This window comes from Labeo rohita, chromosome 14, assembly GCF_022985175.1.
Source record: "Labeo rohita strain BAU-BD-2019 chromosome 14, IGBB_LRoh.1.0, whole genome shotgun sequence".
Taxonomy (NCBI): domain Eukaryota; kingdom Metazoa; phylum Chordata; class Actinopteri; order Cypriniformes; family Cyprinidae; genus Labeo; species Labeo rohita.
The window spans coordinates 7,832,412-7,860,053 of record NC_066882.1 but is presented as its reverse complement, the minus strand read 5'-3'; the positions used below and the strand labels follow the sequence as shown (position 1 = coordinate 7,860,053).

At 37.9% G+C, this 27,642-nt stretch overlaps 1 protein-coding gene across 1 annotated transcript in view; it reads left to right on the top strand.

Moving 5' to 3' along the window:
* Positions 1-27,642, top strand: part of gpc3 (glypican 3) — a 170,112-nt gene that overhangs the window by 130,451 nt on the left and 12,019 nt on the right. The window contains exon 7 of the mRNA XM_051128008.1: positions 12,750-12,954. Within this exon, the coding sequence (XP_050983965.1) occupies positions 12,750-12,954 (205 nt within the window). The remainder of the gene's footprint in view (positions 1-12,749; positions 12,955-27,642) is intronic.

The following is a 27,642-nucleotide window of genomic DNA, read 5'->3' as shown; positions in this document are numbered from 1 at the left end:
AGCCACCAGCTCTCGTATCAGAAACTCTTTTAGCTCCCACTGCTCTGTCAAACAATCGCTTGCATTTACTGCAAACATGCCAACATTAACACCGCCAGATAAAAGGCTTGTGAATTCTTTCTCTTCAGTTTTTTTGGGAAAAGTGCAGGATATAGAGCATTTCATTTCATCATAGCTCTTCCAGACACATCTTTATACAAACATAAACAACAAAAACAACAATGAAGCCCACCTTTCTGAATTTGTGTAGTTTTGCTTCCTTTTTTCCCTTCAAATGAAAGAGATATCTTTGTTCAAAGGCACACAAATCTGTAATTTGTTTTGCTTTCTTTGATAAATGGCTTTGTTATAGCACTGGGGAAGCTACTACAGAGACTTGTTTAGATTGCAAAGGAACTGATTCAGACGAATGTGGTAAAACACTCATAAATCATCTTTGGAGAAGCCTACACCCAGGCCGCTAGAGGAGGCCTGCTCTTTGTGCTCCTGTCCCAACAGGTATTAGTTCTAGGAAATGAATCTGTCTCTTTCATCTGTCTCAGACGTACTGTGTCTTGCGTGACTGCCTCTGCTTCAGACAGGTGAGCGGGGACACTGGGAGAGAAAGAGAAAGGGAATAGAGCTCCACAAAACTCCCCTCTTTATCACCTCAAATTCAATAAATGTTGAGTAATGCATGAAATGTGCGTGCATGCGGGTCCGTATTGAAGTTTCCATGACTCACACTGTGAAAATGTACCATTTTTATCCCTTCTTTCCTCGAGTATGAACCACAACAACTAAAGTGGTTGTAAGGTCCTTACCAATCCACAAAACAACACTCATTGCTGCTGTTTATGTGTGTGTGTGACCTTTGGTTGGTTTCATATAAATGAGGAAATTCAAAAGCGCTTTATATAGGGCAGAGGTCATAATGTAATCATTTAAAGAATGCAGGAAATTACAATTCAAACGAAATTACACTGAGGTTAAGCACCAGGCTTATTTGATTATTTAGATTCTTTTCCAAAGAACGATATGCGCTGCAAGCATTTGAGTGTGTTCATATTGATCCAGATTTAAGCGCAGCAGTGTTTGCATTAAGTTTGGAAACCATAAAAATACAGTAAAAACAGTAATAATGCTAAATATCATTGCAATTTAAAATAACTGTTTTCCATTTGAATGTATTTTAAAATGTAATTGATTCTTGTGATGCAAAGCTGAATTTTCAGCATCAGTACTCCAGATCACATGATCCTTCAGAAATCATTTTTATATGTTGACTTGCTGCTGAAGAAACTTAATTGTCAATGTTGAAAACAGCTGTGCTGCGTTATATTTTTTTGTGGACACCGAGATACTTTTTCTTCCGTGATTCTTTGATGAATAGAAAATTCAAAAGACTGGCATTCTTTTGGAATGTACATTTTTTGTAACATTCTAATTGTCTTTACTGTCACTTCTGATCAGTTTAATGCATCCTTGTTGAATAAAACTAATTTCTCTTTCTCTCTCTCAAAAAAAAATCCTACCGCAAACTTCTGAACTGTAGTGTATGTGCGTTTAACTGTTTCATATGTACTATAACAGCATGCAGAGCACCATATGAACAGACCACAAGCTACGGCACAAGTCCAGACATGCTCGTTTTTCGTCTCGAACAGGCACAATACACGGTATGATGCTAATCAGAGGTAGGATGGAAAAAAGTCTTCGCTACATTTCATCCGGTTTCCTCGGTTTCTCTCTCTCGCAAACACATAAACATGTAGGCTGCTGTAAAGGGAAGCCGTGTCCCTGTCCTGACCCTGTTTGGGTTACACTTCAGAGCAGTGACACGCTGGATATGGTGCTGCAGCGCGAGGGCCAAACCGCAGGCTTTATCTCCGTCCCCTCTGGGGTCTTTATACCCCGGCCATACACAACCCTCAGCTGCTCACTGCCGCCCCACAGCGTGTGTTGTGGTTACCAGAAAGAGAGACAGAGAAAAAAAATCTTGTCCTCTCATGTTTTCTTCTCAGTAGGTGGATTTGTTTTTTTTTTGTCAGTGTTGTAAATGTATTGTAAGGCTGACTAAGGGAAGAGATCAAACAAGAAATTTTGCTGCAAAACTTGTTTTAGAGAGGAAATGGGAAGGGATGGTATGGAAGTCACATTTTCGCCACAGGAAATATCAATTAAAAAAGCAATTGCAACTTTTTATCTCACAGTTCAGACATTTTTTCCATTAAATTATAAGAGAAATCTGAATTATGATATATAAATTTGCAATTTTGAGAAAAAAAGTTAGGATTTATAAACTTATATTAGAAATTTGTCAAAGAGTAGATTTTCTTAACAGGACTATCTATCGCAGTTACACTCTCATGTCACGTCGGTGTTCTACATGGTCACGAAAATGTATCATTTCTAGATCAAGTGATCTTTAACAGACATCTTGCAGATGTACTTGTGCTGTCTGGGTAATGACAAGATGCAACGCTACCCTGATGGCACACATACATCACGGAGACGTCTATCTGACGTCTGCATTTACATCTGGAAGACGTATTTTGTTGAGTGTTTGCTCATCTGCCATACATCTATAGGACAGTTCCTATCAGATGTCAAATAGACATCTATTAGATGTCTTTAAGATGTTTATGATTTAGAGATGTCAGTTTTAAAAATGTCAGTTTTACATACATTCTAAATCATAAACATCTTAAAGACATCTAATAAGGTCTATCTGTCTGTACACAGTAGATGCTTTCCAGATCAATTGATCTTTAACAGACATCTTGCGGATGTACTTGTGCTATCTGGGTAATGACAAGATGCAATGCTATGCAACATGATTTTACGAAGGTAACAAGCAGTGTATCCAAAACAAAATGAGCAGAGGGCAAACACAGAGCAACGAGGATGTAAAGTATGTTTCACAAGCTCTTTGTGAGTTCACAGGTTGTGAAAAAAAAATAATATACACGCAACAATGAGCGCGGTTAGTCCAGCAGATGACATTAGGTGTATTCCACTTTAAGGCTACGTTCACACTGCGAGCCTTAGTGCTCAATTCCAATCTTTTGTCAGATACAAATTTGTTGTATACCTGTTCACATTGTTGCTTTAAATGTGGCCGATTTACAGTGTGAAAAGATCATGGTTCTAATCATGGCGCTGTCATACGAAAGTTAACACGGAGGACATAAAGTGATTATGCATTTATTTATAGTGTGATATGCAGCCGAAGCCAGCAAAATGATGCACCGGCAATATGAAAAATAAAATCACAGATGTGACAAAAGACAGCAGAGTTTCGAAACTGTTATGATACGAGCCTCGTGTTTTGCTTGTATATAGTTGTCACTGTAATAGCTGTGACACACCAGACTTCCACTGATTACCTTTCACAACTCTCTTGATGTAAAAGTCACATGAAATCCAACATGACTGTTCACACTGCGGTCGCATTCCAAAACATCTGACGTGTATCAGATTTAGTACGGAAGTGGCACAAATCAGAATTGAAAAGATCAGATTCCATGCGATTTTTGCTGTTCACACTATCATGAAAAAAACACATCTGAGTCACATGTGTGCAAAAAAATGGATTTAGGCCACATTTGCCTGCATTGTAAACATGCTTTTTTTGTTTGGAGTGATCGGTGAGTTCCGTCATGAAATATATGTCATTCAACCCGATCAATCAGGTTGTGAACATGTCGCTGTGCTTTTAGTTTCGGTATCTTTATGTTCGCTGTCAAAAATGCCAGTGTGAATGCTAAGCGGACTAGGACCAAATGTATCATTTTCCTTTTTGGTCCGGACCAAATGAACCGAACTACCCTTAGTCAGAATTGTAAGACATAAACTTAGAATTGAAAGAAAAAAAAGTCTGTATTGTGAGATAAAAAGCCACATTTTTTATTTTGTGGTGAAAATAGGCTTTCTTAAAGGAGAAGTCCACTTCCAGAGCAACAATTTACAGATATTGTACTCACCCTCTCGTCATCCAAGATGTTCATGTCTTTCTTTCTTCAGTTGTAAAGAAAGTGTTTTTTGAGGAAAACATTTCAGGATTTTTCTCCATATAATGAAATGCTATGGTGCCCCAAGTTTGAACTTCCAAAATGCAGTTAGCTTCAAACGATCCCAGCCGAGGAAGTAGGGTCTTATCTAGCAAAGCGATTGGTTATTTTAATAAAAATAATACAATTTATATACTTTTTAATGTCAAATGCTCGTCTTGTCTTGCTCTTCCCGAACTCTGTTTTTTTTCCGGTTCATCACAGTTAGGGTATGTCGAAAAACTCCCATCTCATGTTCTGCCTCAGCTTCAGAATTGTCATGTATTGCTGTTTTATCTTTGTTGTAAAGGGTGTTTAATCTCCTTTGCATGTTCACTTTGGAAAGACTGGGTCGGAAGTTCTGCAGCGATGTAGGATGATTTTGAAATGATTTTTGAAGTTGAGGGAGAAGAGTTCAGGCAGAGCAAGACAAGACGAGCGTTTGACATTATTATACATTGACAATGTATAAATTGTATTATTTTTATGAAAATTACAGATCGTTTCGCTAGATAAGATCCTTCTTCCTCGGCTGGGATTGTTTACAACCGCATTTGGGATCATTTGAAGCCGCATTTAAACTGCAAGTTCAAAATCGGGGCACCATATCAGTCCATTATATGTAGAAAAATCCTGAAATGTTTTCCTCAAAAAACAATTTCTTTACGACTGAAGAAAGAAAGAACATCGTGGATGACAAGGGGGTGAGTACATTATCTGTGAATTGTTGTTCTGGAAGTGGACTTCTCCTTTAAGATGGAGGTAATCTAGAAATATCTGAGTTGCCTTTTAATTTAATATTAACTATTACAATTGTTTAAACATCCGTTTAAGGATTAAAACAAACCCCTAACTTTAAGTTTAAACTTCATTGTATACCACGTGCTTCATGTTTATACAACGACCACATGAGTATCTTAATTCAGGGGTTTTCAAGGGGTTGCAAGGGAATGATGGAAAACAGTGTAAACAAATTTATTTACAGAATCATAGCAACCCCAAAGCAACACTCACTCACAAGACCATATCATCAGGGCAGCAGGTTTTCTGGATGAGATCTGCGCTGGGCTAATCATTGTTTAGTCACGGTCTTATAATTTCCAGAAACCCGGCTGTGAGTTTTCTCCTCTTATACGCTCCATTGCTTGCCTGCTTGATTAAACAGTAAACTGCCATGTGGCATTACTATATTGCTCTGAGCGCTGACCCTGAGCAGAGTTCAGGCCTGGCGTGGGGCTCAACGACAGGTTTGTGGTCACTGCGTCTCTCTCTCGCCACTGAGCACTTTGCCATATGTTGGCCTTTTGTGAGTTTGTGATCTGAGTTTTCCTTTGCGTTCTGTGCAGTAAGGGAAAGAAGGGATCGCATGGCTGAACAGACACTAATTGCATTTTTTGCATTGAGCTCCGCTGCATTCCATGAGCTCTGTGTTCCCAAAGCCTCTGGACCGCAGAGAGAAAGAGGAGGAGGGAAGTCCTCAAGTATGAGGCTTGTTCTTGATTTATCAAGCATATTTGGTTTTATTTGTGTCCTCTGTGCTTCCCTGAGGCTCTCCAGTATGCTCCAGGCTTCTTACACAGCAGCAGTGTCACTGAAATTGACACACTGCATTGTGTCCTCACACTGATGGTATTGATCTAAGAAAATAAAACTGATATTGGGTTAATATACTGAGCATTTCTTTTAATAATGGAAACAGTTTATCAGTGTTTATCTAAGTTGGCCACTGGGAACTGTTAACACAGTTATTACATCCAGTATATAGGGGATGGGTGAAAAAAGCTTTTGCTATATTGCTGCATTTTCACATTTTTCCCCTTCACCTTTTTAACCGTTTTGACAGGGCACAGGGTTTCATAAGGTCAGCTAAAAATCACACTGTACATTATGCAGATTTCTATATGTTCTACATTTGATGAGCAAAAACATACTTTTACTTATTTGATTATAGATAAATCTTAAAAATACATTACCATTTAAAAGTTTTTTTTCCGAAAAGAAATAGACTTTTTATCTCACAATTCATGAAATAAGAAAAAAGTCCAGAATTGTGAGATATTCTCGCAATTCTGAGAAAAAAAAATTGATTAATATGATTTATAAACTCAGAATTCTGACTTTTTTCTAGTACTTTCGAGCTTATATCTCGCTATTCTGAGTTTACATCTCACAATTCGGTTTTTGTTTTGTTTTTTTCAGCCATGAAAAAAGAAAAAGGTAATTGAGACCTTTTCTGACATTTTTGTGATTTCAAGTTTATGTCTCATAATTGCAAGTTTATATATTGCGGTTTGAGTTTATATCTTGCAATTCTGCAAAACAAAAAAAAAACAACAAAGAGAAATAAAATCTAAGAAGAAATAAATCTGTAAATAAATCACTTTTTTATTTCATGGCAGAAACAGGCTTTTATAAGATGAAAGTATATATATAGGAATATTTGGGGTGCTTTTTAATGCAGTAATAACTATTACAATGTTCAAATTTCAGTTTAAGGATTGAAATGAATACTTATATGAATATCTAGGGGATTTAACCCTTTAACTGTCACCGTCCTCTCTGTGGGATGCCTAAGTTTACTTCACCATATTACAAATAAATCCTAATCAAATCATGAAAAAATCGTTGGAAAGGTCTTAGACTCCTAAATAGATATTTTACCATATTTTTGTGTTACAAATTATGTAGGAAAAGTAATAGATTAATATATGTCAAGAGTGCAACTTAAAAAATCTACATCATAACTTGAGTTCTGACCTTTGTTACAAAAGACTTTCTTCGTTGCCTTTTCCCTATCACATTTTTAAAACCATAATAAATTATTTTAAGTTTTTTTTAAATCATAAAAAATCCTGACAAAGATGTATCACAGTTTCACAAAAATATTAAACAGTAATTGTTTTCAACATTGACAATAATAAGTAATGTCTCTTGAGCAGCAAATTAGCATATTATAATGATTGAAGGATCATCTGAAGGATCATGTGACACTAAAGACTGGAGTATTGATGTTGAAAATTCAGATTTGATCACAGAAATAAATTACACATTTAAAATATATTTAAATAGAAAGCAGTTATAAAATATAAAATATAATAATATTTACCAATTTTACTGTTTTTTTTTTTTTTTTAAATCAAATAAATCCAGTCTTGGTGTGCGTAAGAGACTTCTTTCAAAAATCTTACAAACCCAAACCTTTTAAAACTATTTTTAACCAATCACCGCTCATTGTTCAGTATTGATCGACCTCATCTTTCAGACCACAGCTCCACCTGTAATTATTAAATGTTTGCTCATAATAAAATCTAATTTACATAAGATGGAGGGCTACAATTACCAAGGAACCAAACTCAGTGTTTAGAGCATAGACTACATGCTGCTTAAAGGGATAGTTCACCCAAAAATGAAAATTCTGTCATTAATGTCGTTCCAAATTCATAGGAATGAATTTGGAACGACAGCAACGCAGCTCCCTCGTTCAAGGCCCAGAAAGGTAGTGAGGGTATTGTTAACCCTTTTAAACCGGCTGTGTCGGCGCCGACACATCAAACCAAGCTTTATTCATGTTACCATAACTCTTCAACCATTTGTACTATCAAAACAATTCAACAATTGCTTCTGACAGTAGACAATATGCGCTTTCCGGCAATGTATAGCTTACTGTGGTAGTTTCTTGTGCTCCGTCGGCAAATGACAACAGATTTCTGGGAAAGCGGGAAGGAAGCGCGGAGATTTGGATTGAAACTGTTTACAAACTTACCACACAAAACTAATGGTCAATAACTGTACTTTTTTGAAAGCCATTTGTTTTATGAGTCAAATAAACAATATATATAAAAAAAAAAAAAACTATTTTACCCTTAGGTCTTAAAGGGTTTAAACAGTCCATGTGACATCAGTGGTTCAACCATAATGTTATAAAGCTATGAAAATATTTTTTGTGTTCAAAGAAAACAAAAATACTCTCATGAATGCTCATCGAAGACATGGAAGAGAAGAAACTGTTGAATGAAGTCATCATTTTTGTTTTCTTTTGTGTTCTTAAGATGAACGAAAGTCTTACGTAATGACATGAGGGTGAGTAATTAATGACAGAATTGTAATTTTGGGTGCACTGTCCCTTTAACTTGCTGAATAGCCAGTGTTTGTAGGCCTGTCACTGTGCGACAGATGTCTTTTTTCAAACAATGGGTGAGTAATTCACTCCATTATTTTATATTGCTTCATAAAAGCCTATATGGCAAAACACTGAGTTGTTAAATAAGTTTACAGTGCATTTTCATAGTGTTTCTGCTGAATTCAGCACACAATGTGTGACAAAAATAGACTCCAAAACACTAGTCGCACATGCTGTACTATTACACAGCATTGTGTTAACATAGTAAGCAAAATTAATGTAAGATTGTTGTTGCTTCACAGCATGAACGATTTCTCTTTTTCCTTCACCGTGACACAGTGGCACCAGCTACTCAGCCAAACCAAAGCATCCTGTGCTACCTCAGCTGGCCACTGCACATGTGCATGTGTGTGTGTGTGTGTTGTGTGGGGCGGCAAGTGGCTGTGCTCCATCCATTCGGCCTACTCTCCATACACCCAGTGCCAAACAGGCAGCCAAACAGCTTTTCTCTTTTCTGTTCTCCCTCTACCTTTTTTAGAGTTTGTTTTAAAATACCCTCGACTGCATTTCTCTCTCTCTTTTTCTCTTTACGACTGTTTGCTTTCAGAGTTTAAATGGTTTGTGGGGACGGCCTGTCTCACGTCGTTACTGGGCAACGGTCTTCAGGAAGGAATTCGGAGCCCTCAGTAAATGTGCTTAGGGCTTAGACTCATGCAGCTCTCCAAAAACATGCTGTTGAAACGAGAGCTGAGTGCATTAAAGGCCCATTCCTCACACAGGGAAAACAGACGCGCTTGTTGTTATTTCAGTTTCGTGAACAGCGCTAATCAGTGCGGCTTCGCTAGGTGGCGCTATCCTGAACTGATTTTCACACCGTTATCAGTTGGCCTTTGTCCGTTTTATGCTTGTTGGTGTCATTGCCGGTGGGCGAACTGCATAAATGAATCAGCTTCTCTGTCAACGCTATAACCGGCCCTGCGGACTTGTTCAAACAGAGGCGGTCTGTGCCTCCCGTGTTTCGGGCCTGAATGAAGGCCTGTGTGGAGAACTGGTGGAACATGTTGTATGACTTTCCCTGCTGACCTCCTGAGAATGTGCTGACATTAAATCACAGACGAAAGGGGTTTGTATGTTTAGTAAGGCCTGTTTATCTTCTAAGGGGTATAATATAATAATTATCCATTTTTTTGAAAGAGAGGGTGAGCTGTGTGCTGGTCAGAAGCCGTTGCCTTATGATTTGTTTCAGAGCGAAGCCATCCATAGCCAGACCCATCTGATCTCAATTTTCTCCTGTAGACAAAAACAACAACAGCAATGAAAAAAAGACCCAACAACAACAAGCACATGCTTGTGTCCGCACATCGGAAGGAAATCAATAAAAGAGGGAGACAGAGTAGAAAGATTAAAGGAAAAGCAGAAGACGGAGGGGGACGGTGGAATTTTCAGCAATTATAGTTTGGCAAAACACAACAGCGGTCGATGTAAGAATCAACTCATTTAACGTTTATCCTTTTATGATGCCTGACTCTATTTCAGTGCGGTGCTGTTTAAAAAGAAAGATAAAAAAGTCTGTTGGAAATGAGTGGCTTGATGAGATAATTTAACTTTATGTATTTAACCTTATCATGCTCCAAAATCAATCCTCAGTATGCAGTTTTATACATACCACATATACCGCATACCACGCATAATGCATATGAAGCAATTTATGAAATTTAATTTTTGTCAAGAAGCAGCTGATCCGTTTAACCCAAAATTAGATCAAAATAATTGGTGGATGCATACCCATCAAGATTTAGGTTAAAAATAATACTGAAAGTGTAGGTTCTTTATCTGGTTTGAATTTTATCACTATTATGCCCCTTTTTACAATATGTAATATACATCTCAAGTGTCCCCAGAATGTGTCTGTGAATTTTTAGCTCAAAATACCCCACAGATCATTTATTATATCATTTTAAAAATGCCTATTTTGAGTGGAAGCAGAAACACACTGTTTTCATGCATGTCCTTTAAATGCAAATGAGCTCATGCTCCCCGACCCCTTTTCCAGAAAAGGGCTGTGCCTTTACAGCTTTTAACTCGAGAAGGGTATAACTGCAGCCTGGAGATCTCCAAATGGGGGGCAGGAACTCCAAAACGGGGTGGGAGCTCTAAAATAGGGCGTGGCTTCCTCTCATTGACAGGCAGGCACATGACACGCATGCGCAAATTTTTCCCCCAATCCACTTCAGCGCAAACTCCGCCCCACAGCTGATTCTAAAGGTTTTATTGGTTGTGTCAATCACAGAGTTGATTTCCTACACTATGCTACAAACAATGCTAACTCCTAAACCTACCACACACCTGATCCTAACCTTAACCAGTGAAATTGACTGCACGGTGGGATTGGCGCTGAATAGCATGGTGGATAAACAGTTAATAAAATTATGCGATATAAGAACGCCGGGATGTTCCGTAACTCCCCAGCGGACCTCACCGGACAATGGGACCTTTTTAGTTACACTCAGCGTCACTACACCCTCCTACCCTGTGAATTTCAAGTCCCGGGATGCCCTCGTTTCTTAAAACAAAGCCATAGAGTAAAACCTTCCCCTGCGCTGTGACGGCTCGCAGGGGATTCCCGTTTATATCATTAAGCAGAGGTTCTAACTCCACTCCGAACAGCACTGGCCACGAGCTTTGGGCTCTGCTCATTTATTTATGTAGCATATTTAGCTTTATTTTAAAACAAATAGAATCAATGTTTAATGTATAAAGTTTTATTTTGTAACATAAGTCAATAACAATTGGCTGAAGCCAGAGCCAATGGTGAAAGTCTTTGCGTGATGAGACCCCGCCCCATTTTGGAGGTTCTGCCCACTTTTGGAGTTCCTGCCCCCATTTGGAGATCTCCGGTCTGCAGTTATACATACTTGCATAACTCAGATACTCTGCTAAAAAAACATCTGTTTGGTTTTGATTATCATTACAATGAAATCATGCACTTTAAAACATATTAGTTTAAACTTCTGATATATGGTTTTCTGAATGCACACATCCAAAGCATGCCACCAGAAAAGCAGCTGTCACACAGAATGTGAGTACTAAACTTAGATCTCTTTCATGTCTTATTGTGCTTAAACTGTCAAGTACACACAAGTTTATGTTAAAAACACACATGAGTTAAAAAAACAGTCGGTTATATTTGTGAAGGTAAACAGCTGGGAAAGAAATTGCATGTTTATATTAGATCTGTGTGGCAGCAGTGTAATATACACTAAATAAATCAATAAATCCACTGCTCTTTTGTCTCCTCTGAGGCTGGGACTCTACATAGTGTGTTTCCCTGTGCTCGTCTGTGCAGCCAACAACAGAACAGTTCACAAGCTTTCCTCAAAATTTTGCCATGGCGTTATAGATGTGCTACACCTTATTATAAAAAGATCACTGTTCTACATCATCGGGGGAGTGAAATCTGAAATCTGATCGTATTTTCACATGCTTGCAGAAAAAGGCTTACTAAAAAAGTTACTGGGTTGTCCTTTTTCATGTTTTCTGAGTTAGTAGATGCACTAGGGACCCAATTATAGCATTTAAACACAGAAAAAGTCAGATTTTCATGATATGTCACCTTTAAATGGTCATGCAGAGTGACAAACAAAGTTTAAAAAGTATTAATGTAATTTTTTTTTAGTAAATATACAATAATATCAGCTCACGTTATGCATAATAATTCTAAAATTATTCAGAATATGCTGTTTAAAATAGTTTCGAGGACATGCTGTAATGTAATGATATGGAATGTCAACTACCACTTAAATTTGAAACCAAATTCTGTTGTTTTTTTCCTGCTATTAAGATATCTTGTTTTTTATCTTCTATAGTCATCTCTCAGATATTACTCAGAGTCTATCCATTAAATCGAAGTAGTGTCCACCCACCATGTTGACCGTTTTTCTCAATATGCTGAAATCACTGTGAAAAAATATTTGACTTTTAGCACTAACAAATTAATTTCACCATGACTTTGTTTGACATTTTTCGTCTGCAGTGTGATTGTGATCTGAACACAAATCTGTAAACCTAATCTCATACTGATATATGATACATGTTCTAGAGCAGGGATTCCAAAACCAGAACCTCTTTGACCAAAAATATTTTTTTGAAGTGTCCCTTGAGTTTTTAAGTTAATATTTCAATAATTTAAAACATTTCCACACCCAGTTTGGGAAACCCCAACAGTCAATAGCGGCTATCCACCTTTTTCCTCAAAATTATCCGGTTCATTATCCGCTATAGGGAAATAATTCGAAGAATAACAACTTGCAGTAAACAATATAACTGTTTGCACTACAAACCAGTGTGCTCATAATTAAGATAATACATTAAAATAATATGGTAAGACACAAATATGTAATATCAAGCAGCAAGACGAGCTGTTTTGTACAGCTAAAAATAGCTGGATGCGGAACCAGAAGCCACACCCATAAATTGTACAAGTGGCCACGCCCACTTTTACTAGAAGAAAAAGGTGGATCGCATAAATGTTCAGCATAAGTGCAATGTTTTATTCTGTTTTTCCACCACGCTCAATGCTGACACTATTTTCTCTGTAGCTTTTGCGGATGGTGACGTTGCCTGAAAAGCGATGGAGGGCTCGACCAGGAGGGGGCGCTGCAAAGAGAGACCCAGCCGGACAGGGCCAGGCAGATGAGGATGAGGAGGGTCTAGAAAGTGGGGACTGTGATGATGAAGATGAGTGTACGGGTGTTTCTGGACTCGGGCCTCCCCCCAGACGCAAACGCCTGCGCATCTTTGCAGGTAAGTTATATTAAGTCATAAACTTCACAGATTACAGGTAGTCGTGTATTATCAGTGACCTCTTGACCCTATCATTGTCGGAGGGAACAAACAGGGTACATTGGAGATGTTCCCTTTGATGCAAAACAAAGCACAAAAGAACCAACAAACCATGTTAGTGCAAAGAAACTAAACAGAGGCGAAGAATAACAGTAGAAGGGCAGGAACAAGGAGTTTGATACTGACTGACAAAGCCGGACCAGCTGAGCAAACACAACAGAGGGAGTTGTCGTCCTGGTCGTGTTGTTGTGGCAGAGATTTGGGCTCTCAGGGTAGCGCCGCAAGGGGCCCAGGGTTACGCTGAGAATCCCACTTATAAAGCACATGTGGAAGGACAGGATAAGGAATATATCAGCACTCAAATTCACACCAAGGAAGTGAAGCGGTGATAAAACGTCCAGCGTTGAGCGCCGAGGACTATATGCTCTCTGAACTGTGAGCCGGTGGTGTTTGTGTGCGCGTCCTCCCTCCCTCTCGCCGAAGATTTACTGCTTTAATTATTAAGAATGAGGAGAATGCGTTTTGGGCGCTGGGATGAACAGTTGGCGATATATCTTTCCTGTCTTGGAATTTTATATCCTGCTACTCTTCTCCAGTCCTCTCTCTTTTGTGTTTGTTTGTGTGTGTGTGTTAGGTTGGTGGGTCGCGACCCAAGAATGAATCACAGGATTGTTCTGATAGTGTTGTGGACAGCAGGGCAAAACAATGCTAAATGCTAATTTAAAAAAACAACCATACAATCATTCAGGTTAGGCCGCTTAGAAGAGTAGAGAAATCACTTCTGATATCTTTTGTTGTTGATGTCAAAAGCTGAGCTTTCCAGCAAACTTTATGGGGTTTTGGTACAAGGTAATCTGCCACTTGGCTAATGCTAATGCAGTAGGGAGAGTGGGGTAAGATGAGCCATTTTATACTCATGTGGTTCTCAAGATAAGGGAAAATGAGGCAGAAGTACAATGAATATATATATATAATTACAGGATGTATATATATAAGGATCACTTTAAATTATCTGAATGTATCTATGACAAAGGGTTCTAAAATTATTAAAAAGTGTTCCTGTAGCTCAATTTTCCCCAGGTTAGGGGTAAGTTGACCCGAGTCAGTGGGTAGGATGAACCATCTGGGTAAAAACTGACCATCTAACTGAATCTGATTCAAACCCATGTGAAATTTTAAAGATAATTGACCTCTTTTAAAAATAACCTCATTAAATTTCATTTTACAAACAGTCATCTTTAATTGTTTGCATTTCTGAAGCAATATGTTGAACCAAAGTTTTTATTCTTCCCAAAAACAGATTAAAGAGAGTTTGTTGAATAAAATTTAAAATAAAAACTGGATTAGAATGAAAGAATAGATGTCACTGAAACTAATAAACATTTTCATCAAAAGATGGTAGCATTTCTGCAATGTCAAACAGACTATTAGGGACTAGAGGTGGACAATGTCATAAATAGATTTTCTTTATCAATGAACTTCTATTAACTAAAAAAAATAAGCATTTCATGTGACCATCCTTTGCGTTTAAAGCAGCTTTTGCCCTATGTGCACTTGTGCATAGTTTTTCAGGTAGCTTTGCAGGTAGGTCACTTGAAACATCTTGGAGATGTTGCCACAGTTCTTCTGGATTTAGTCTGTCTCAGGTTTTCTGTTTCTTCATGTCATTCCAGAGACAGACTGGATGATGGTGAGATCAGATGTCTGTGTGGAGCACTGGCTGTTGTCAGACTCCTTGTGCAAACAAAAATCTCACTAGATTATTACAATTAATGGCAAACAGAATGTTTGGAAATGTAAACCGATAATTTTTACTGACACACTACAGCAAAAGATAGAAATAACCATTTTTTAGCTGGTGAAAATACTAGTGGCCTAAGACTTTTGCACAGTACTGTATATATATGATAAACTAAACCAGTTGCGTAATATCACTTTAAAATTCCAGTTTACACTTCAGAGATTTAACTTAACTTCAGTGTCTTATGGTGGGGTAAGTTAAAGTGTTGGCTCAACTTACCCCACAGCATTTGGCTCGCTTTGCCCCTAGCTAGCATTTTGGGGAAAAAATAGCTAGCTTACCAATTCAGGCTAATATTTAACTAAATTTGCATGGTTTTATATGTTGCTAAATCTCCTATATGCATCATAAATATTTTTATACCTGGATAAATTTGCTTTGATGTGCGTTTTTAAAGTGAATGCGGGCCTTTCACTCCTCCCATCTCCCATGTGTTTCTCCTTTTCACAGTTTGCCAGAAATTGTGTGTGATTCCAAAATAAATGGTCACATGACAGTAAAAGTATACAGTTTCCAAGATACAGGGGGTGGGTCAACTTACCCACTGGCTTAACTTACCCCACTATATTTAGCCCTGTGCTGATTCAGTGTGTTATTAGCTACATTTTGGCAACATTGTGCAGGTGCAAAGGTCTGTTGTCAATTGTCAATTCTGTTGGCCAACTTGGCGATACTGCATGTCGACCTGAACCTGTTGCGAAATCTGCGGGGGAAAATCTTTCGCCCCCATGCTAAATTCCTAAGTGTTGTGTTTTCCTAATCAAATGACTGGATTGAGGCCACAAAAATGCCATACAGTGTTAAATCTGACCTCATATTTAGGGTTGGTTTACACAGAACATGTTTTTTTTGTGTGTGTTAAACTGCTCTGCTTTCCACTGTAAGCATGGAAAAATGTTGCTGCTTTTTCAGCATAAAGGCCTGAATGCTGCATTTTTAAAGACATTTCAAGTTACATTAAATCAGAGTTAAAACGCTTCGTGCATCAGTTAGCCATAACAAGGGCGATTAAAGGGACAGTTCACCCCAAAATGAAAATTGCACCATGATTTACTCACGCTCAAGCCATCTTTGGTGTATGTGCATTTCTTCTTTCAGACGAATACAATCTGAATTATATTAAAAAATGTCATGGCTCTACCGAGCTTTATAATGGCAGTAGATGGGTGTTGAGATTTTTAAGCAAAATAAGGTGCAGCCATCCATCATAAAAAGTACTCCACATGCTCCAGGGGGTTAATAAAACCCTTCTGAAGTGAACTGATGCAAGAAAATGTAATTTATGCAAGAATAATATCTATATTTATATATCATCTGCTGGAATGCCACTCTCTTGTGAATGCATGTACGACAGGTAGAGGAAGCTAGAGATTACAGTTTATAAAGTTTTAAATAAGTTTTTTTTTTCTTACACAAAGTTGTCAATTTATTTCGGAAGGCTTTATTAACCCCCCAGAGCTGTCTCTCAACACCCATTCACTGCCATTATAAAGCTCAGAAGAGCCAGGACATTTAAGTAAGTTTTAAATAAGGATATTTTTCTTACATAAATTCATCGATTAACTTCAGAAGGCCTTTATTAACCCTCCGGAGCCATGTGGAGTACTTTTTTTTATGATGGATGGATGCACTTTATTGAACTTCAAAATCTCAGCACCCGTTCACTGCCATTAGAAAGCTTAGAACAGCCAGGACATTTTTTTAAGTAAGTTGTAAATAAGGATATTTTTCTTACATAAATTCCTCGATTAACTTCAGAAGGCCTTTATTAACCCTCCGGAGCCATGTGGAGTACTTTTTATGATGGATGGGTGCAATTTATTGGACTTAAAATTTCAACACCCATTCACTGCCATTATAAAGCTTGGAAGAGCCAGGACATTTTTAAATATAACTCTGATTGTATACACTTGAAAGAAGAAAGTTATACACACCTAAGATGGCTTGAAGGTCAGTAAATAATTTTTTGGTGAACTATCTCTTTAACTTTCAAAAACTGTAGTGTTCAGTTCTACTGTAGTTTATGCTTTTACAAAATTATCAGTTTTCCTATTTGGCTAATAATGTCATACTTATGCAGTTTACAGCCATACCTATACGTGTTTGATTTTAGGTCAATATTTGACCAATATTCTTGCTCAAGTATTGTTCAAATACGTCTATTTGTTTTAGTGTAGACCTTTAGGCCTCTGTTAAAACAGGTACACAGATAACAGCAGATAGCTGCAGACGACACAGTAAAACACACTTCAGCCCTGCTGTCTTTTCATCCCATTTCGGTCGTTCGGGGAGGGGTCAGGAAACCAGAATGCCGAAGGTCATCCATAGGCAGGTTTACTAATGGAAGTCCTGTCTGTGCCTGGTGCGCCGAGATGGACGACGTAGATCTGGTTTCTCAAAGCTCTGCGAAAGAGACGCAGCTTCGACGCTGCGCGGAGGCCTGGGGAGCATGACGGACAGAACAACAACTAGGTGCAGACAGGCCGCACCTCGGGCCCAGACCCCTCCGTAAATCACAGTTGTCAGCTGGACAGTAATTTCATGGATGTTCCGAATGATCCGGATTGATTGATAAATCGTCATTCGCTCTCGGCAGAGATTCCAAGCCTCCTCGCCCCCCAGGACTGTCCCCAACCCCCATACCGACCCACGCATTCCAGGCCAGCAGAGCTATTCCAGGACGCAGGCTGTGTGTGTCCTGTGCGCACACCCCGACATACACACAGCCGGCTCTAAGGTCGTGTCATCTGCCTCACCACACTCACTTTAATGTCAGCCGCCCGGTTTGGACAAGATTGCGTGAGCGGCGGTGCAGTCCAGCGCTAATCAAACATGCTGTTATCACATATTTAATGCTGCTTCATGAGAAAGGGTTTGTATGTAATTGTATTGCTTAAACTGTTTATAAAATAAGTACATATATCACAATAAGTGTATAACATAATGTAAATCCATCCTGTCTTCTGCGGTCAGTGTCTGGTGGTTTGTCGGGTCATGTGATCTCAACATGGTTTCATGTTGGTGTACGTGATTTTAAACATATGTTTTTAAAATTTCTGTTTATTTCTTTGTGTGCAGTAGACTGATTTTCGCCTTTATTACATAGACTAGTTCTAAGTGTGATATATATTTTATACAACAGTTCTGTAAACAAGACATTAATAATGAATAACTGGCTAGTTATTAAGTTTATTTTTTCGCTGCCAACATAAATAGCTGCAAAAAAAGCAAAAGCGGGGTCAGGAGTTTTCAAAGAACAACACAGAGGCTGAAACGCCACGAACACAAACAGTCAGAGTGATAAGTGAAAAAGTGCAATGCATTACAGTATGGTTGGGTTTGTTCACATTAGTTCATCCAGCTGGTATTATAAACCAACAATAAACTGATTTTTATTATAACATTTTATTAATCTTGGTTGATGTTAATTTCTACATACATACTAGAACATTTTTAACCCTTTAAAGTTGTATGTAATAACTAATGTATTTTAGCATTAAGCTAGGTTATAAATTATTCAAATGAAAAAAAATTAATTAATTATAAGGTAATTCTTTCAAATTGATGTAATGAAAACAATAAAATTATAATGATTAGTTCATAATTAATTAATGACAACAAATATACTTTAATGTTGACGAGTTGAAAAAAAAAACATAAAAAGTAACATTAGCACTCCTGAAATGGTGCTTTGCCAGTCAAATAAGATAAATGAATTTCATGTTTGTTTTAAAAAATTGTATTTAATGAGTGGAATTGAAAAATGTAATCAATGTAATGTAATTATCATTAAAATTAAAGTTATAATTAAATATTATACATTTCTAATTATATTGTATAACATTCCACTATGTATTATATATTAAATTATAAAAATATTATTATATTTTTTTAAATATTATGCAAATTGTTCATAATTAGTTCATGATAATAAATGTACTTTAATGTTAACCAGCTGAACTTTATTGTAAAGTAATATCAGCACTCTTGAAATGGTGCTTGGCCAATCAAATAAGGCGAATGTATCTCATGTTTGATTTATAAAATTGTATTCAATAAATAGAATTGAAATCTGCCGTGCATAGCGGTGAGTGTTGGAGAGAGATACCAGACACAGGCCTGCTCTCTCAGTCTCATCGCTTTCAGTCAGGACAGCACGCCTGCACTAAGCCAAACCATAAACCTCGTGCCCAGCTGTCATCACCGGCTTTCATTCTTTATGAGCTTCCGCCCCGTTCTATCACACTTTCTCATCTTTTTCTCCATCGAGACCCTGAGCGATCACCCCATTTTGTGTCTCCAAACAAAGTATCTCATTCAACCTCATCTGTTGCAAGCGCCTAGCTGCTTTCCTGACATTTCCCACCCTCTCGGCGCTCCTTGGTTCCCTTCTCATTTTATCAAGGAGGAGCCCAGGAGGAGTTGATGAATGTAGCTATCACCGAAAGGCCAAACCCCTGGAGTCGGGGGATTTTTCGAGAGGGCCGGTCGAAGCGCAGCCTTGACCGCTCCGCCGCACAGCATGGGCCCTGTCAAAAGAGCTCTTGTTATTTTCCAGCGCTCAGCAGACGTTTGGTCACTGTAAGTGCTGAAGAGCATTTTTTCTTTGAAGCTCTTTGGCCCTTTATCAGCAGGCGAGGGTTAGCAAAATACAATGTGGAAATATGCCTGTAATGTGAAACACGCAGCTCGCTGTGAGAGCCTGGGCAGGGCTCGAGTCTCAGGTCTGCTGCAGATTTACTTAAGATATGGAGAGCGTAAGAGATATGGAGAGGAGAGGAAATTTCGTGATGGATGGTGTGAATTTGTGAGACCAAACGTGAGCATTCGAACGCAAGCGCGCTTTTCTTGCAGCGTAAATAGTTTCATCCTTCCTCTGATGTTGAGGCTGGAATGCTAACAGGCTCCATGTGTCACCTCTGACCTCTAGCACCTGATAGGTGAGGAGCAAAGCACACGTTTTCCATTACGGCACAGGCTTTCCGCGGCCGCTCTGCGCCGCAGCCGTAAACAAGCTGCATATGAGGCCGGCCTGCCTAGTGTTAGTAGCATGCGCTGTCAGTCCGTGTGTGTGAACTCGTGTGAGTTTGTGTTTATGTGAGGAAGTATACGTTTATATGAGTGTGTATGAGTGGGTGGTTTTAATTAGCTCGGCTTTGAGGAGAAATCTATGCCTGGAAGCTAGTTAAATTTGACAAAATCTCCTTTCTGGGGAAACATACTTTAAAAATGATTCATAAATAAATTCAATACATGTTTTTACAGTGAGTTTCAATTACAGGTGAGGTCAAAAGTTTACATTCCCCTTTCAGAATCATTAAAAATGTTACCAAAATAAGACGGATCATACAAAATGCATGTTATTGTTTATTTAATACTGACCTGAATAGAATATTTCACATAAAAGATGTTCATATGTAGTCCACAAGAGAAAATAATAGTTGAATTTATAAAAATTACCCAAAAATTTACATCCCCTTGATTCTTAATACTGTGTTGTTACCTGAATGATCCACAGCTGTGTTTTTGTTTAGTGATAGTTGTTCATGAGTCTCTTGTTTGTCTTGAACAGTTAAACGGCCTGCTGTTCTTCAAAAAAATCCTTCAGGTCCCACAAATAGTTTTTTCTGCATTTTTGTGTATTTGAACCCTTTCCAACAATGACTGTATTATTCTGAGATCCATCTTTTCACACAGCTGAGGGACTCATATCATATGCAACTATTACAGAAGGTTTAACCGCTCACTGATGCTTCAGAAGGAAGCACGATGCATTACGAGTTGGGTGTGAAAACTTTTGGAATTTGAGGATCAGGGTAAATTTAACTTATTTTGTTTTCTGGTAAACATGTAAGTATTTTCTGTAGCTTCTGAAGGGCAGTACTAAATGAAAACAATATATATATTTAAGCAAAATAAGAAAAATGTACGCGTCTTCATTCTTTTCAAAAGTTTTCACCCCCAGCTCTTAATACATAGTTCTTCCTTCTGGAGCATCAGTGAGCATTTGGGCCTTCTGTAATAGCTGCCTATGATATGAGTCCCTCAGTTGTGTGAAAACATGGATCTCAAAATCATACAGTCATTTTTGGAAAGGGTTAAAAAATCACAAAAACACAGAATTTGTGGAACCTGAAGGATTTTTCTGAAGAACAGTGGGCAGTTTAACTGTTCAGGATGAACAAGGGACTCATGAACAACTATCACAAACCAAAAAAACACAGCTGTGTCATTCAGGTAACAACACGGTATTAAGAAACAAGCATATGTAATCTTTTGAACGGGATCGTTTCTATAAATTGTGAATGTGAATGTCTTCTGTGTGAAATATTTTGTATGATCCCTGTTATTTTGGTAAAATAATTAACATTTTGCAGATTCTGCAAGGTGTATGTAAACTTTTGACTTCAACTACATGTTTAGGTTTATATAAAAACAACACACGTCTATGGCACGTCCTCATTTAGATAAACAGCGCATGCGTGCGTGTGTGAATGCGCGTGTGTTGCTGCTGTATGGGAGTTTGTATGCAGGTATGAGAATGCATGTCATGTTTGTGTATGTAAGGGCATATTCAGTGGCGTTTGGACTGCAGATGTTTGGCTGCAGTGGTCCAGGTGCTTGGAGCTACAGACAACACAGATGTCTGCTCAGTGTAATGTGGAAATCAACTTGAAACGCACCTGGAAATGAACAGAGCCAAAATGTTCAGGAAATGAGCAAGAGTAAAGTCATTTCTCAGTTATCTTAAGCTTCCTCTTATATATGGGAATGTCAAACCAGTAGGACCAAGAACAAAGCAAGAAGACTGAGAATGTTTCTCTCTGCTCACCAAGGCTACATCTATTTGATCGAAAATACAGTAAAACAGTAAAAATGTGAAATATTATTACATTTTAATATAGAAAGTTAATATAGAAAGTTAATTGAATGAAATATTTTAAAATGAAGTTTATTCCTGTGAATTTTCAGCATCATTACTCCAGTCTTCAGTGTCACATGATCCTTCAGAAATCTGAATATGCTGATTTGATGCTCAAAAAACTTTTTTTATTATTAAGTTCAAAAGTTCAAAAGAAAAGCATGTAACATATTCAATGTCTTTTATTTAGTAAAAATGTTAATAAATAAATGTCAGCGTTTTTGCCATTTTTGATCAATTGAATGCATTCTTGATTGCAAACATTTAAATGGTTAAGAAACATGGTCGTTCTTTATAAATAATATGTGTTTTCTAGCATTTTTTAACATCCTAATGCAGTTTTAGAAACATCTGGTGTGCTGGTGTGCCTCTTCCTGTTTCTGTTTCCTTTCTCTCTTTCATGATTTGTTAATTGTTTTGTATGAAGTGTAGCGTTAGAAATTATTACAGCTTAAGTTCTTTAAGGCACACAACTCTTAAAGGGATAGTTCACACAAAAATGAAAAATCTGTCATCATTAACTCACCCTCATGAGATTCCTGGCCCATATGGCCTATTTTGTCAGTAGAACACAATAGGAGAAATTATGAAGAATGTACCAGCAGAATGAATAGGCGCTGACGCGATGAAATGAAATCAAGCTTTAAATGAATTCAGAGATGTTAAGATTTCTTACCTAACAACCAAAAATAATAAAATCTCAGCAGTTATGACCTGTAGAGTTAGATTAAGGCTGTTTGCAACATGAGATGAGATGAGAAAAGTGAGATCAGTAAGTGGAAAAAGAGAGCAGATGGTGTTTTTTTTCCTTTATGAGAAAGGAGCAATGGCACCATCGCATCTGCAAATAATCCTGATCACAGAGAGAGGAAGTTTGCCATGAGAAACAGCCCAGTGGATCTGGCTCCTTCTACAAGGGGTCCTTATTTCTTCCTCTGTATATAAACAACAGTCCCTCCCCGCACACACACACACACTCAACCGTATGCACTTAACAGATAACCACATACACAGAGAAATAATGATACCTAACCAGCTTTTGTGTAAACAATGCCTGACTTGATATGCACAAGAGCTGGATGGATTACATCTACGGTCGTTCCTATTGTGGAAGGCTTAACATGGTGGCTGGGAGTTTATGGCATCTCATCAAACATTGTTGTATGTGGTAGGGTGGCTTCAAAGACTGACAAAGGTAAAGTTTTCATGTTAAAGCAAAAGGATAGTGAAGGAAGCCTGACAGTTAGATAATATACCAATTAGGATCAAATTTCACACCTTTTTTTTTCTTTATCCAATACATTTTTTGTGCTTCAGAGTTTCCAAAAGAAAGTGTTTGTTTGTGCAAGCGTTTTATTTACATAAGCAGGAGTTTTGACGTCCAGAATTGATTCCAGACATCTTCCTGCGTCATGTCTGTCAGCCACCACAACGTCTGGAAACACAAACTGTCTCACCTACTGTGGGTCATCTGTAAACCGGAAGGCACAGAAAGAGCCGTGAGGTTGCATTTGAAGTTAATTGAGATTTACTTAGTGACAGTTATTTCTCTTCAGTGCGTTTGTGGAAAATAGTTACAAAATATCACCGTAGTCACCAAAGTTTCTAGCAAAATACTGTTAGTGGTGTTTGCTATGACAAGCATTGCTATAGAGTCTAACAGTCTTTTAATGAAAGTAAAAATCCCATTTATTTAGAGAAACTGTTTAAAGGAGAAGTCCACTTCCAGAACAAAAATTTACAGCTAATTTACTCACCCCCTTGTTATCCAAAATGTTCATGTCTTTCTTTCTTCAGTCATAAAGAAATTGTTTCTTGAGGAAAAAAATCAGGAATTATCTCCATATAGTGGACTTCAATGGTGCCCCTAAGTTTGAACTTCCAAATGCAGTTTAAATGCAGCTTCTAAGGGCTCTAAACGATCCCAGCCGAGGAATAAGGGTCTTACCTAGTGAAGCGAGCAGTCATTTTCGAAAAACAAGTTGATAATTTGTATACTTTTAACCTCAAATGCTGGTCTCGTCTAGTCTCCATGATGCGCATGCGTAGTCTGTGTAATCAGGGTCAATACAGTTAGGGTATGTTGAAAAACCGTCCCGGTATGTTGAAACTCCGGTCTCGTTTTCTTCTTCAACGTCAAAATCGTCCTACATCGCTGTTTTACTATTTTGTTGTAAAGGGCGTTTGATCTTCTTTGCATGTTCACTTTGTAAACACTGGACTGGTACTTCTGCAGCGATGTAGGGCGATTTTGAAGTTGGGGAAGAAAACGAGATGGGAGTTTTTCGACATACCCTAACTGTATTGACCATATTGAACCAGAAAAAAACAGAGTTCACGCAGACTTAGACAAGATGAGCGTTTGAGGTTAAAAAGTGTATCAGTTGTCAATTTGTTTAGAAAATGACCAATCATTTTGCTAGGTAAGACCCTTCCTCCTTGGCTGGGATCATTTAAAGCCATTTGAAGCTGCATTTAAACTCCATTTTGGAAGTTCAAACTGGGGGGCACCACTGAAGTCCATTATATGGAGATAATTCCTGAATTGTTTTCCTCAAGAAACATAGTTTCTTATCAACTGAAGAAAGAAAGACACAAACATCTTGGGTGACAAGAGGGTGAGTATCTGTAAATTTTTGTTTTGGAAGTAAACTTCTCTTTTTAGTTCACCCAAAAATGAAAATTCCATCATTAATTGCTCACCCTCATGTCGTTTCAAACCTGTAAGACCTTTGTTCATCTTCAGAATACAAATTAAGATATTTTTGATGAAATCCAAACTTTCTGACCCTGCATAGACAGCAGCGCAACTACCACGTTGAAGGCCCAGAAAGGTAGTAAGGACACTGGTACTCTCTTGAAAGCACATCGAAGACTGACACAGAAAGGAGAAAAATGTTGAATAAAGTTATTTTTGTTTTCTTTGCTCACAAAAAAGTATTCATAATTTCATAAAATTAAGGTTGAACAACTGAAGTCTCATGGACTATTGTAACAGTGTCCTTACTACCTTTCTGGGCCTTGAACGTGTCATTTGTGTTGCTGTCTATGCAGGGTCAGAAAGCTCTCGGATTTCATCAAAAATATTTTAATTTGTGTTCTGAAGATGAATGAAGGTCTTACGGGTTTGGAATGACATGAGGGTGAATAATTAATGACAGAATTTTCATTTCTGGGTGAACTAAGCAGGCGAGAATGAAAGCACAGAGGACCCAAATTAAGATTTATTCAAAATGATAATGATCCAAAAACAAACTATGAGCTTAATACAAGACATGAAAGAAAACATGAACTATGAGCTAGGAGTTTGACAATAAACAATGACCTAACACGTGGATACAGAACCACGTAACTACTTCAATACATGACAAGGCAAACATGAGGGCTTAAATCTAAGACTCTGGGGAACACATGACAAAAACCACCAATGACAGAATAAACTTCTAAAAAAAGATATCAAGACAATGACTGTAAACCAGTGAGAAAGACAGAACTGATGACAAGATAATAAGACAATGAACTAGTGAGAACATGAAGAAACAAACAGTGTACAGATCATATGACATGAAACCATGAAAAAGACTGTGATGATAAGGAGCTACAAACTAAAAGACATGACTAAACTTACTGTTCACAATGCATCATGGGCTGTTTCTCAGATTTCAAAATTGTTTCAAGATTGTTTGCTTCAAACTAAGTTTGTAACATTAGAGATGGTTGGTTTGGTTCATGGTCTAGAACTCTGTACTAAATTTTTTTTTCAGTCTCCATGGAAGAAATGAATGTGGAAAATACTTTCGGAACCAAGACTGACAAAAGTAGACAGTGATTGTTACACCTAAAAATAAAAATTCTGTCATTAATTGCTCACCTTCATGTCGTTCCAAACCCGTAAGACCTTTATTCATCTTCAGAACACAAATTAAAGGAGAAGTCCACTTCCAGAACAACAATTTACAAATAATTTACTCAGCCCCTTGTCATCCAAGATGCTCATGTCTTTCTGTCTTCAGTTGTAAAGAAATTATGGTTTTTGAGGAAAACATTTTAGGATTTTTCTTCATATAATGGACTTCAATTGTGCTCCCGATTTTGAACTTCCAAAATGTAGTTTAAATGCAGCTTCAAAAGGCTCTAAACGATCCCAGCCGAGGAAGAAGGCTGGGAAATGATCTGTCATTTTTTTTTTCGAAAAATAAAAATTTGTATACTTTTTAAGCACAAAAGCTTGTGTAGCACAGGCTCTGGGATGCGCGTTCACGACACTACATACTATTGAATCACGTCGAAAGGTCACACGGAACTACAGACCCCGTGTTTACAAAGCGAGCGCACAAAGACTAACAAAGTGCAAGTAAGTCAAACGCTGTTTACGAACAAAAAGCTACAACAATGTCGGATGATTCTGAAGTTGTAGGAGAAAATCAGATGGAGTTTTTCGACATACTGTACCTTTTTGAGGTGCAGTACACAGACGATGAACTTAGAAGTGATTCGTAGTAGTGATGGGAAGTTCGGATCATTTTACCAACTCGGACCTTTGAGTCTCGTTCAACAAAATGAACAAATCTTTTTTTGAGTCATTTTGTTCATTTTAGCAAAATATAATTCAAATATTACGTGTTACTTCCCTAACACATCTACTGCTTACAGAAACGTTGATCACACTACAAACAAGACAAAACTATAATGCTATAAGAAACAGAAAAGATTAATTTGTTGTTTACCTGGGTCTTTAGTCTATGATTAGCTCACCTCACCTCTTATCTGACAAGTTTTTGGGTTTGGGTTTTTTGAGTCGTTCGTTCATCTTATGGGGCTGTCACGTGATGAACGAATGACTCAAAAAACCCAAAGACTCGAAACAGCTTAACTAATTCCAGTACAAAACCTAATAGGATGTTGCACATATGCGACTGAACGAATCACTCCCCAAGACGACTCTCTCTTTCCGAGTCACATTAAAGATCTGCTACACAAGCTTTTGTGCTTAAAAAGTATACAATTTACAAATTACAGAGCTTTCTGACCCTGCATAGACAGCAACACAACTGACACATTCAAGGCCCAAAAAGGTAGTAAGGACATCTTTAAAATAGTCCATCAGTGGTTTAACTGTAAGTTGGACTATTTTATTGATGTCCTTACTACCTTTCTGGGACTCATCTCAGTTGCATTGCTGTCTATGCAGGGTCAGAAAGCTCTCTGATTTCATCAGAAATATCTTAATTTGTGTTCCAAAGATGAACAAAGGTCTTACGGGTTTGGAACGACATGAAGGTGAGTAATGATGACAGAATTTTCATTTCTGGATGAGTTATCCTTAATTTATGTGGCTTGTTGAGAAGATGTGTGCTAGCAACTGTCAAACAATGCCTAAGCAACTACATAGCCACACCCTGGCAAGCACACACAACACAGTAGCATCGTGACGGTGCATGGAAGCATGACTAGCATTTTCATGGGTTTAGCCATCACTGTGAACTAAATTAAATGACAGAGCAGCTCACAGTTGGAGTAATCTCCCATATCCCCTTTTTGTAAAGTCCCGCTGTCCTCATTCCCCTCTTTGTGAGGTTTCAGGTTCTACTGGTCCATCTTTTAATCTCTGTCAGTGTGTTTGCAGCCTCTCTGGCGCTAATGGTAGCTGGAGCATTTACAAGCGTTTCTGAGCAGTGAGTTCATGTATGCCATCAGCTCAGCTCATTGAAACCTTTGTACCATGAGCAACCAGGCTTTCAACATCCCACAGGAAATCATATTTGTGCTGTGGTAAGATTTGTCTCTGAATCTTATTTATCCCTATTTGTTTTGTGCGTGTCCATTTCTTTCTGAACTTTAGAGCTAAAAATATGTTTGAGTAGATCTAATTATGTGCAGATTTACTGAGAGGAGCAGTATAAATGACACCAGTGGCCTCGCTCAC